Source organism: Nycticebus coucang, chromosome 2 (genome assembly GCF_027406575.1).
Source record: "Nycticebus coucang isolate mNycCou1 chromosome 2, mNycCou1.pri, whole genome shotgun sequence".
Lineage (NCBI taxonomy): Eukaryota > Metazoa > Chordata > Mammalia > Primates > Lorisidae > Nycticebus > Nycticebus coucang.
Window position 1 is genome coordinate 26,191,490 of NC_069781.1, and position 11,918 is coordinate 26,203,407.

At 43.6% G+C, this 11,918-nt stretch overlaps 1 protein-coding gene across 1 annotated transcript; it reads left to right on the forward strand.

The window, feature by feature from the left end:
• Nucleotides 1–7,010: 7,010 nt before the first annotated feature.
• LOC128596195 (uncharacterized protein KIAA0232-like) lies at nucleotides 7,011–11,461 on the forward strand (the record flags this gene model as incomplete). The annotated part of the gene is given in 4 exon segments (XM_053605754.1): nucleotides 7,011–9,189; nucleotides 9,192–9,334; nucleotides 9,336–10,086; nucleotides 10,089–11,461. Coding segments are annotated over 4 exon segments (4,236 nt in total), but the record flags the coding sequence as incomplete, so codon positions are not given.
• Nucleotides 11,462–11,918: the final 457 nt, after the last annotated feature.

Below are 11,918 nucleotides of genomic sequence, written 5' to 3' on the forward strand. Positions count from 1 at the left end.
GAGAGGAGGGGATGGAGCTGGAGGAAGTCAGGTAATAAGCGGTCATTTTATTCCATGTTAAAGAAGTTTTTCTTTATCCTAAGAGTAGTGGAGAACCAGTATGAAATTTTTAAACAATAAAGAGACACCTTCAGATTTGCATTTTAGAACCATCACTTTGCCCAAGAAAATGAGTTGGGAGATATCAGAAAGATCATTAGGTGACAGGTGTAATGGTCCACGTAAGAGCTCTACAGGCCTGTTTCAAGGTTGTGGCACTGACAATGGAGAAAGGAAAAGCTTTAAATATATTTATGAGGGAAAATTGGCAGTATTTAGTCATTGGTTCTGGAAAAGTGAAGGAAAGGAGTGAGACATAATAATGCCTAGATTTCTAATTTGGGCAACCAAGTATTATCCCTGAATAGGGAGCACAGCAGGAAACCATGTTGTGTTTAGAACATGTCAACCATCCAGACATTGGATCATGTCATTTCTGTATTTGAAACATTTGATGATTCTTGTTGACCCTTGCCTCAATCCCAGTTACCCAGTTCACTTCCTGCATGCAATCTCCTCTTTTTTTTTTTTCTTTTTTTTTTCTTTTTTTTTGAGACAGAGCCTCAAGCTGTCGCCCTGGGTAAAGTGCCATGGCATTACAGCTCACAGCAACCTCCAACTCCTGGGCTTAAGCGATTCTCTTGCCTTAGCCTCCCAAGTAGCTGGGACCACAGGTGCCCACCACAACACCGAGATATTTTTTGGTTGTAGTTGTCATTGTTGTTTGGCTGGCCCAGGCTGGATTCAAACCCGCCAGCTCTGGTGTATGTGGCTGGCACCTTAGCCGCTTGAGCTATAGGTGCCAAGCGCAATCTCCTCTTATAGAAGCTCTTGCTACTTGTTCAGGACTCTCCTTCCCAAATGGAAGAAGTTCCCATAATGCTTTGAAATAGAGGAAATTTTCTACGTTATATATTTGGTCATATTACTCTTTCCAAACTTTACCATCAGATTATACATACTGCTATAGTTTGAATGTATGTATCCCTCCATAATTCATATGTTAAAACCTAAAATTCAATGTGATAGTATGAAAAGGTGAGGGTTTGGGGGAAGTGATTGAGTCATGCACATTCCATCCTCATGAAATGATCAGTGCCGGGGCGGCGCCTGTGGCTCAGTGAGTAGGGCGCCGGCCCCATATGCCGAGGGTGGCGGGTTCAAGCCCAGCCCCGGCCAAACTGCAACAACAACAAAAAAAAAATAGCTGGGCGTTGTGGCGGGCGCCTGTAGTCCCAGCTGCTCAGGAGGCTGAGGCAAGAGAATCGCGAAAGCCCAAGAGTTAGAGGTTGCTGTGAGCCGTGTGACTGCCACGGCACTCTACCCGAGGGCGGTACAGTGAGACTCTGTCTCTACAAAAAAAAAAAAAAAGAAATGATCAGTGCCCTTATAAAAGGGCTTGAGGAACTAGCTAACGCTTTGTTCCCTTCTGTGCTGTTGACCATATGAAAACATGCTGTCTGTTGCTTTGGAGGATACAAGAGGCACCATCTTCGAAGCAGAAAGGAAGCCCTTACCAGACACAGAATTTTTGGTGCCTTGACCTTGGACTTCCCAGTCTCAGAACTATAAGGAATACATTTCTATTATTTGTAAATTACCCAACCCATAGTATTTTGTTAGGGCAACATGAATGGACTAAGACATGGCTTTTGGTATTCTGTGACAATCTGATCTCAGACACTCTGCTTTTGCTCACAGTGGTCCTTCTGCCTGAAATATTCCTCCCCACCTTCTTATGCTCTTTCCAGCCCCTTGTATCTCTCTCTCTTTTTTTTTTAAGACAGAGTCTCACTTTGTCGCCCTCAGTAGAGTGCTGTGGCATCACAGCTCGCAGCAACCTCAAACTCTTGCCTCACCTCCCAAGTAGCTGGGACTACAGGTGCCTGCCACAACACCCGGCTACAGCCCCTTATATCTTACAAAACTTAGTGTAAGAGTTTCTACTTGGAAGAAATTTTCTGACTCTTTTCCCAAGTTGTAGTCTGGCAGCTGATTTAGAAATGTATCAAATAGTCAAACTCACAGAAGTAAAAAATGAAATGGTAGTTGCCAGGGGTTCGGGAGAGGGAGAAAAGGGAAGATGTTGATCAATAGGTATAAAGTTTCTATTATGCAAGACAAGTAATTTCTGCTATACAACATTGTACCTATTGATAACAGTACTATATTGAACACTTGAAAACCTGTTAAGACACTGGGTACAGTAGCTCACACCTATAATCCTAACATGTTGGGAAAAGACTACCTGAGGCCAGGAATTTAAGACTAGCCTGGACGAGAGAGAGAGGCCTGTCTTTTAAAAAAAATTTTTTTTTTTTTAGTTAGCCAGGTATGGTAGTGCACACCTGTAGTCCCAGCTACTCTGAAGACTGAGGCTGGAGAATAGCTTGAGCCCAGGAGTTTGAGGTTGCACTGCGCTATGATGATGCCACTGCACTCTAGCTGGGCCACAGAATGAGACTCTGTTTCAAAAAAAAATTTGTTAAGAGAGTGGATCCCATGTTAAATAATTCTTACCATAATAAAAATATTAAATGAAGCTGGGCATGGGGGCTCATGTCTGTATTCCTAGCACTCTGGGTGGCCAAGATAGGAGGATTGCTTGGGATCAGGAGTTAAAGACCATCCTGAGCAAGGCAAGACCTATGAAAAATAGAAAAAATTAGATGGGCATAATGTCCACCAGCCCAGGAATGGATTAACAAACACTATTCAGCCATTAAAAAAGGTGAGGACTTTACATCTTTTGTATTAACCTGGATAGAGTTGGAACACATTCTTCTTAGTAAAGTATCACAAGAATGGAGAAGCAAGAATCCAATGTACTCAATTCTAATATAAAGCCAGTAGATAATCTAACACATACCCACATAAGTGAAAATCTCAAACCCATTCAAGGTGTGGGGCAGGGAACAAGGGAGTAGGGAGAGGGGAGGAGGGAGGAGAATGGGGGGTTCAGGTGTATGGCACACCTCTTGCAAACTGTAACCTAACAAATGCAAACTGTAACTGAATTCTTTGTACCTCGATGAACCTGAGATAATAATAATAAAAAAATTAGATGGACATGGTGGCTAGCACCTGTAGTCTGAACTACTTGGGAGGCTGAGGCAGGAGGATCACTTGAGCCCTGGAGTTTGAGGTTGTTGTGAGCTACAATGATGACACTGTTGTCTATCCAGGGACCAATGGGGTGAGATTCTGTCTCAAAGAGAAAAATCAAATGACGCTAGGAAAAGCTCACTTCAAAGCAGACAGAACTCTGGTTCCCATCTCAGTTATCCTCTGAGCTGCCCACCCACTGTTCCTTACCTGGGAAACTGCATACTTTGCAGACTACATTTCCTCATTGCTGTGTGGCTGGGTGTTAAACTCTGCCAGTAGAGGGCGCTGGAGCGGTACAACAAGACTGGAGAAGGAAAGGGAGACATTTGTTCCTCAAAGTAGAGTTCCCTGTGCAGCGCCAGTGTCTTTGCTGCCGCATTGATGATGGCTTCTGCTGTGGTTTGAATCATGTTCCCCTCAAAAGATATGTTCAAGTCCTAGCCCCGGTACCTGTGAATGTGACCTTACTTGGAAAAAAGGTCTTTTCATGTAATTACTGGTTAAAATTAGGTCCCTCTGGATTAGGGTGGGGTGGGCTCTGGTGGGCCCTCTAACCCTGGGCCCTGACCCAATGACTAGTTAGGGTCCTTATAATAGAAAATAGGCGCGCGCACGCGGGGGAGACAACCGTATGAAGACACAGGCAGAGACTGGAGGAAAACCAGAGGATGCCAAGGATTGCTGGCGATCATCAGTGGCTAGGAGAGAGGCAAGGAGCAGATTGTCCCTCGGGGGCCCCGGAAGGAACCAACCTTCCTGACCCCCTGATTTCAGTCTTCCAATATCCAGATTTTTGAGAGAATAAATTTCTGCTGTTTTAAACCACCCAGTGTGTGTTAATTTGTTACAACACTAGGAGTCAGCATCTTTGTAACCAGATTGGTAGTGGTTGGTAGCTCTTAGCAGAGCCAGTTTCATCCTCAGAGAAGCAGGCAGCATCCTTCGGGAGCAACCGCACTCTCTCAGAGCAAAAGGTGTGATAAACGCAGGTTTATGTAGTAAGTTTAATTTACATGTATTTTAGCCCAATTAAAAAAATTAATTTCAGATGGGGGAAGAGCCTCCTCTGGGTTTCTAAGTTCCTTATTTGCTTTTCCCTCAGCTCTAAGAGTGGCAGCTTCTCTCTACGTTATTTCTTTTTGCTAAAATTTTTATTGTGTATTAACATAAAATTTACCACTTTAACCGTTTAAAAGTATACAATTCAGTAGCATTAAGTACATTAACAATGTTGTACAACCATCACCTCTATCTAGTTCCAAAACTTCTCATCACACCAAAAGGACCTTGCCTATCTATTAAGCCTGAATGTACTATTTTTTTTCTGTAATTATCATTGAAATACTTTCCCACTTTTTAGTAGCTAAGCATGGCCACAGCAAGCATAAAAGAACATTCCTAATTGGAAGGAAGATAAAGCAAACTACCAGGGAACCCGGAAAGATCCCAAAAGATCCCAAAAGTTCTAGTCCAGGCCAAGGTCAAGTGGGAGGATACATCCTGGATAGAATTATCCTTCTCAAAAAAGTAAGGAATGTGCTTGAAAAGTGGTGTCTGAACTAGGTTTCACTTTATTTCTCTTACTGTAGGAAAGCCTATGAACCAGAATCTGCAATAAAATATTAGGTATATCGTCATATAAATAGGAAATTATAAAACTTGAATGAAATGCAAAAGTTCCTAGAATAATATAAAATTTCAATATTGGTGCTTGTATTAATATTAAGGAAGCATAAAAGAAATTCCAGAGTCGTTTCTTCTGACAACAAAAAACCAAGTTCCTGTGAAAATTAGAAGACTTTCGAACCTACCCATTAATTTTATGAAGTAATACCATATTGATTTCAAAACCAGGAGAAGAGTAATATAAAAAATAATAACAGCTAATTGAATCCAACAGTAGTTTTTTTTTTTGTAGAGACAGAGTCTCACTGTACCGCCCTCGGGTAGAGTTCTGTGCCGTCACAGGGCTCACAGCAACCTCCAACTCCTGGGCTTAAGCGATTCTCCTGCCTCAGCCTCCCGAGTAGCTGGGACTACAGGCGCCCGCCACAACGCCCAGCTATTTTTTTGTTGCAGTTTGGCCGGGGCTGGGTTTGAACCTGCCACCCTCGGCATATGGGGCCAGCGCCCTACTCACTGAGCCACAGGCGCCGCCCCCAACAGTAGTTTTTTAAAGCCTACATAATTTTTTATTTTTTGAGACAAGAGTCTCTGTTGCACAGGCTAGAGTGCAGTGGCATCAGCTTAGCTCACAGCAACCTCAAACTCCTGGATTTAAGAGATCCTTGCACCTCAGCCTCCCGAGTAGCTGGGACTACAGGTGCAACCAGAATGCCTGGCAAATGTGGCTTATGATGGACTTGCTGTTTATGGTTCTTCTCGGACTAACTACTGCATGAATCTCCATCTTTCCGATCCTAAGGAAAACCTGAGGTATAGAGTGTCTGGATACTACTAACTATAGTTGCAGGGCTGTATCATTTATAATGTTCTCCCTAAAATCTCTGCCCACAAAACAAAACTACCTTCTTTCTGGCTTTCTTTCCCAACATTGTAATAGAAGAATCAGGAGGCTTATCATTCAGTGGTTTATTTCATACTAGACATAGGCAAGGGCTGGGGGTTGAAGGTTCTTTATTGCCTTTGGCCCAACTGCTTAGGTAGACGTGTTCAACAAATCAAAACAATCTTCTGGATAGGTTGTTACCTGTACCTTAAAAATAAAATATTATAAAAGGAGAACAAATAAGCAAATAGTAATTTCTTAATTTCAGTGATTTCTTCATGGATAACTTTTAGCCAAATGACTTCAACGAATCAGTAAAGCTGTAGACTAACAACAGCTTGTGATTAGCAACTTGACTGCAACTGTATTTAGGATTCCTATAATTGGGATTTGGTCTGTACAGCATTTCTAAGTTTTGCAGTTTTTGGCTTGGGCTGTGTTTGAATCCGCCACCTCCGGCATATGGGGCTGGCGTCCTAGGCCTTTGAGCCACAGGCACCGCCCTAACATTTCTAAGTTTTGACAAACAGTATCGGAAGCTCATATAGAATACAGTTAACATTCTCTAATATCACTATAGACTTGAGACTTCCATGAACTTAACTTTCACTATTTCATTTGATGTTAACTTGTTAAGGACCAAATGCACATACTTATTCCAAAATATGTGTAGATATCGCTACTAATAGCCACGTTTTCAAATTGCAGGCAAATCTCAAAATTAAAATCCTTCAAAGTGGAGAGAGAAATGTGTCCAATACACGTATATTTTTAAAATAACATTACAGCATGAAAACCTAACTCAAGGGCGGTGCCTGTGGCTCAGTCGGTAAGGCGCCGGCCCCATATACCGAGGGTGGCGGGTTCAAACCCGGCCCCGGCTGAACTGCAACCAAAAACTAGCCGGGCGAGCACAGAGCGGAGCGGCTCCCGGCGCGCCGCCTCCCGCCCTCTGCCGAGTGGCGCTGGGACCGCCGCTGCTTTACGTAAGGCGCAGGCCAGGGCCGCCCGGCGCTCGGCAGCCGCCCGCAGCCCCTCGCAGCCAGAGGAGAGGCGCCCCCGCCGGCCGCCGCGCCGCCCGGCAGCCTCAGCAGGTTCTGCCGGAGACTTCCATTTGGCCTCAATGTGAAATTAAAATAGAAATTCATATCTACATGTATGTTGCTATCGGGATGATTCATTGGTCATGCCTGAAGAGGGAAATTCTATTTTAGATGGCTGACCACCAGCAAGAATAAATGCTTATCCTAGATGTCAAGCATCTCCTTTTTACTGGAGTGAAAATCCTCTCCAGATACCAACAGAATATCAACAAAGGAAAATGCTTTGCACTTTAAGGATGTCAGCAACCTAAATTCATGCCCCTATCTGTACAGTTGCTGTGGATGGTTTGCCATCCGAAAGCTCCTCAAGTTCTCATCCAGGCCCCGTGTCTGTTTCTGAAATGTCTCTGCTTCATGCTTTGGGTCCAGTGCAGACCTGGCTGGGACAAGAGCTGGAGAAGTGTGGCATTGATGCCATGATTTACACTCGGTATGTCCTCAGTCTGCTGCTGCGCGACAGCTATGATTACGATCTGCAGGAACAGCCGTCATTGTTGTTTGGTGGGCCCAGGCTGGATTTGAACCGGCCAACTCAGGAGAATGACATCTTCCTGGGCTGGGAAAAAGGAGCTTATAGGAAATGGGGAAAGAGTAAGAAAAAGTGTTCAGATCTAACTCTAGAAGAAATGAAGAAACAGGCTGCTGTCCAGTGTCTTCCATCTGCTTCTGATGAAAGCTCTGGTATCCAGACTTTAGTGGAGGAACTGTGCTCCCGACTGAAAGATCTTCAGAGCAAGCAAGAAGAGAAGATTCACAAAAAGTTAGAAGGGTCTCCCTCTCCAGAGGCAGAATTATCCCCTACAGCAAAGGATCAAGTGGAAATGTACTGTGAAGCATTCCCACCACTCTCTGAGAAACCGGTTTGCCTGCAAGAAATCATGATAGTGTGGAACAAGTCTAAAGTCAGTTCTCACTCTAGCTCCTCTTCATCCTCCACAGCCCCACCAGCTAGCACAGACACATCCTCTCCCAAGGACTGCACCAGCGAGAGTGAAGCCATCAAGGAACGGGGCAACGAGGTGCCCACCCCTGTGCCCGAGAAAACCCAGAGCAAAGGTAGAAACGAGAAGGAGAACAAATTCAGTAACGGCACAGCGGAAGAAAAGCCTGCTTGGTACAAAAAGCAAATTCGACATAAACCTGAAGGGAAGATTCGCCCTCGCTCCTGGTCTTCCGGCTCCAGTGAAGCAGGCTCAAGTTCAAGTGGCAATCAAGGAGAATTAAAAGCATCCACAAAGTATGTTAAAGTAAGACACAAGGCCCGAGAGATTCGAAACAAACAAGGGCGGAATAGGCCAAGCAGGCTATCATTAAAGCACAGTGAAAAGGCCGGGAGGAGCATCCACGCGGGAAGCAGCAGCAGCGGCGGCGGGGGTCCCGTCCCGCAGCTGTGCAGGCGGGGTAAGCGGCCACTGGGAGAGACAGGGAGGAAAGAGCCTGGCAGCACCGACGGAAAAGACCTGTACCCGGAGAGCAGGAATGACAGGGAGTACAAAGAGGAGCCATTGTGGTACACCAAACCAATCGCTGAGTATTTTGTTCCTTTGAGCAGAAAAAGTAAACTAGAGACCACATACCGAAACAGACAAGATACAAGTGATCTGACATCAGAGGCAGTGGGAGAATTGTCTGAATCAGTGCATGGTCTTTGTATCAGCAGCAGTAATATTCATAAAACATACCTCGCAGCAGGTACTTTCACTGATGGTCATTTTGTAGAAATGCCTGCAGTGATAAATGAGGGTATTGACCTCACTGGGACCTCACTATGTTCTCTACCAGAGGACAATAAATACCTGGATGACATTCATCTATCAGAATTCACACACTTCTATGAAGTAGATATTGATCAATCCATGTTGGATCCTGGTGCCTCAGAAACAATGCAAGGAGAAAGTCGGATTTTGAATATGATTCGACAAAAAAGTAAAGAGAAGACAGATTTTGAGGCAGAATGTTGCATAGTGTTAGATGGTCTGGAGTTGCAAGGGGAATGTGCAATATGGACAGATTCTACCAGCTCCGTAGGTGCTGAGGGCTTATTCCTGCAAGACCTCGGCAATCTGGCTCAGTTTTGGGAGTGCTGTTCATCCAGCTCTGGTGATGCTGATGGAGAGAGTTTTGGAGGAGATTCGCCTATCAGACTCTCCCCAATCTTAGACAGCACAATGCTCGATTCACACTTGCTGGCTGGCAATCAAGAGCTATTTTCAGATATTAATGAAGGATCTGGTATAAACTCTTGTTTTTCAGTGTTTGAAGTGCAATGCAGTAATTCTGTTTTACCATTTTCTTTTGAAACACTCAACTTAGGAAATGAAAATACAGATTCTAGTGCTAATATGCTTGGGAAAACACAGTCTAGATTGCTAATATGGACCAAAAATAGTGCCTTTGAAGAAAATGAACACTGTTCTAATCTTTCAACAAGAATTGTAGTCCGTGGTCTCATTCAGAAGAAACACGTTCAGATAATGAGACATTAAATATTCAGTTCGAAGAATCCACACAATTTAGTGCAGAAGATATTAATTATGTAGTTCCTAGAGTCTCATCAAATTATGTAGATGAAGAAACTTCTAGATTTTTTGCAAGATGAAACTTGCCAGCAAAACAGTAGAAGTTTAGGTGAAATTCCTACGTTAGTTTTCAAAAAAAAATCTAAACTAGAATCTGTCTGTGGTATTCAGCTAGAACAAAAACCAGAAAACAAAAACTTTGAAACTGCTCAGGTATGTAGTGAAAGCAGTCCACATGGAGATGGCTACAGCTCAGGGGTTATTAAAGACATTTGGACAAAGATGGCAGATAGAAATTCTGTGGCTACAGTAGAAATGGAAGGAATCGATGAGTTGTTTTCGACAGATGTAAATAACTCCTGCTGCTGTTTGGATGCCGAAGCTGACATGGAAACCTTTCAGGAGCCGAATAAGGCTGTGCAGAGGTCAGAGTATCACCTGTGGGAGGGCCAGAAGGAGACCCTGGAGCAAAGGGCGTTTGTTTCTGGTGAGCTGTCGAAGGCTGATGGTGGTGATTATACGACACCCTCTAGACCTTGGGATGTATCCCAAGATAAAGAGAATGCTTTCATTCTTGGAGGAGTTTATGGAGAACTCAAAACCTTTAATAGCGATGGGGAATGGGCAGTGGTGCCACCTGGTCACACAAAAGGAAGTTTATTGCAGTGTGCAGCCTCCGATGTAGTGACAATCGCTGGGACAGATGTCTTTATGACCCCAGGAAACAGTTTTGCTCCTGGTCACAGGCAGTTATGGAAACTCTTTGTGTCATTTGAACAGAATGAGGAGCCGAAGAGTAGAGAAAATGGGATAAGGGATTTTCTTTTATCTTCCATAAAGACTTACTAGGAGCTTGTGGTAACTTTCAAGTTGAAGATCCTGGACTTGAATATTCTTTCTCTTCCTTTGACTTAAGCAATCCGTTTTCACAGGTTCTTCATGTAGAATGTTCATTTGAACCCCAAGGGATTACATCTTTCAGCCCCAGTTTTAAACCGAAATCAATCCTCTGCTCTGATTCTGACAGTGAGGTTTTTCACCCCAGGATATGTGGAGTTGACAGAACACGGTACAGGGCTATTTGCATCTCTCCTAGGACTCACTTTCGCCCCATTTCTGCATCTGAACTGTCCCCAGGAGGAGGAAGCGAGTCAGAATTTGAATCTGAGAAAGATGAAGCAAATATTCCCATTCCTTCTCAAGTTGATGTATTTGAAGATCCACAGGCAGATCTCAAACCTCTGGAAGAAGATGCAGAGAAAGAAGGCCATTACTATGGAAAATCAGAGCTTGAGTCTGGAAAATTCCTTCCCAGGCTAAAAAAATCTGGAATGGAAAAGAGTGCTCAGACTTCACTGGATTCTCAAGAGGAATCAACTGCGATTCTTCCAGGAGGAAAGCAAAATCAGTGTTTGGAATGTGACAAGAATGAATCTCTAGAAATAAATTTAGAAAGCTCAGAAGCAAATTGTAAAATAACGGCACAATGCGAGGAAGAAATTAATAATTTTTGCAGTTGCAAAGCAGGTTGTCAGTTTCCTGCTTGTGAAGATGATCCAGTTTCCTCAGGACATCTGGAGGAGCAGTTTCCTGTATTGAACTCTGATATACAAGGAATGAATAGAAGTCAAGGAAAGCAGACTTGGTGGGAAAAAGCTTTGTACTCTCCTCTTTTTCCTACATCAGAGTGTGAAGAATGTTACACAAATGCCAAGGGAGAGAATGGTATAGAAGATGATCCAGATGTTAAGGAAATGCCTAGTAATGAAGAACGCCTGTTAGATTTTAATAGGGTGTCTTCTGTTTATGAAGCCAGATGTAAAGGAGAGAGAAATTCTGGAGCAAAATCAAACGGCTTTCGCAGGAAGATGTACTCCAGTGCTAGCTCTGGCTCGGAAGATTCGGGCTCAGAAGGTGGAGGTGAATGGGCGGATCCTAGCCAAGAGGCACTCTTTTCTCGAACTCATGTCTAACCTGCAAAGTAGTACAAATTATTTTTTAAAAGTGATATGTGATGGAAAATTACTCTTTTGTGAGCCTGTTAATCTAAAACAACAACCTAGGTTTCTCCGATTAACTGATTCAGATCAGTAATATCTTTCCCTTCTTGCTTATTTTAGAGTTGAGAACAGCTATCCTGTTGAAGATTTTTTTTTTCCCTAGCTGTTCAACTCTTGGCTATTTGAAATAGACTAGATTGGGTGGCGCCTGTGGCTCAAGGGGTAGGGCGCCGGTTCCATATGCCGGAGGTGGCGGGTTCAAACCCAGCCCCGGACAAAAACCAAAAAAAAAAAAAAAAAAGAAATAGACTAGATTGTGTTGTCAAATCAAGAATGGGTGTGCATGTGCTTGTCTTAGAAGTTTCACTGCTTTTTGCATCTTAACTGCAGTTAATTTCCCTTCTGACTGCAGTTATATCACTATTATCTTAATTAGCATTGCAGTGTCAACAACCACTTCTGCTATTCAGAGACTTTAGCTTTGGAACATTTAGGCTTCGTTCTCTAAGAACTGGGATATAAATCCTGACCCTGCGTGGCTCGGTGCCTTTTGAAGGCCAGAGGGAAGCATGGGTGACTCATCTGCAGTCTTCATTCAGTAAAATCTCATGTACATTTGAAGTGGGAACCACAAGGCTGT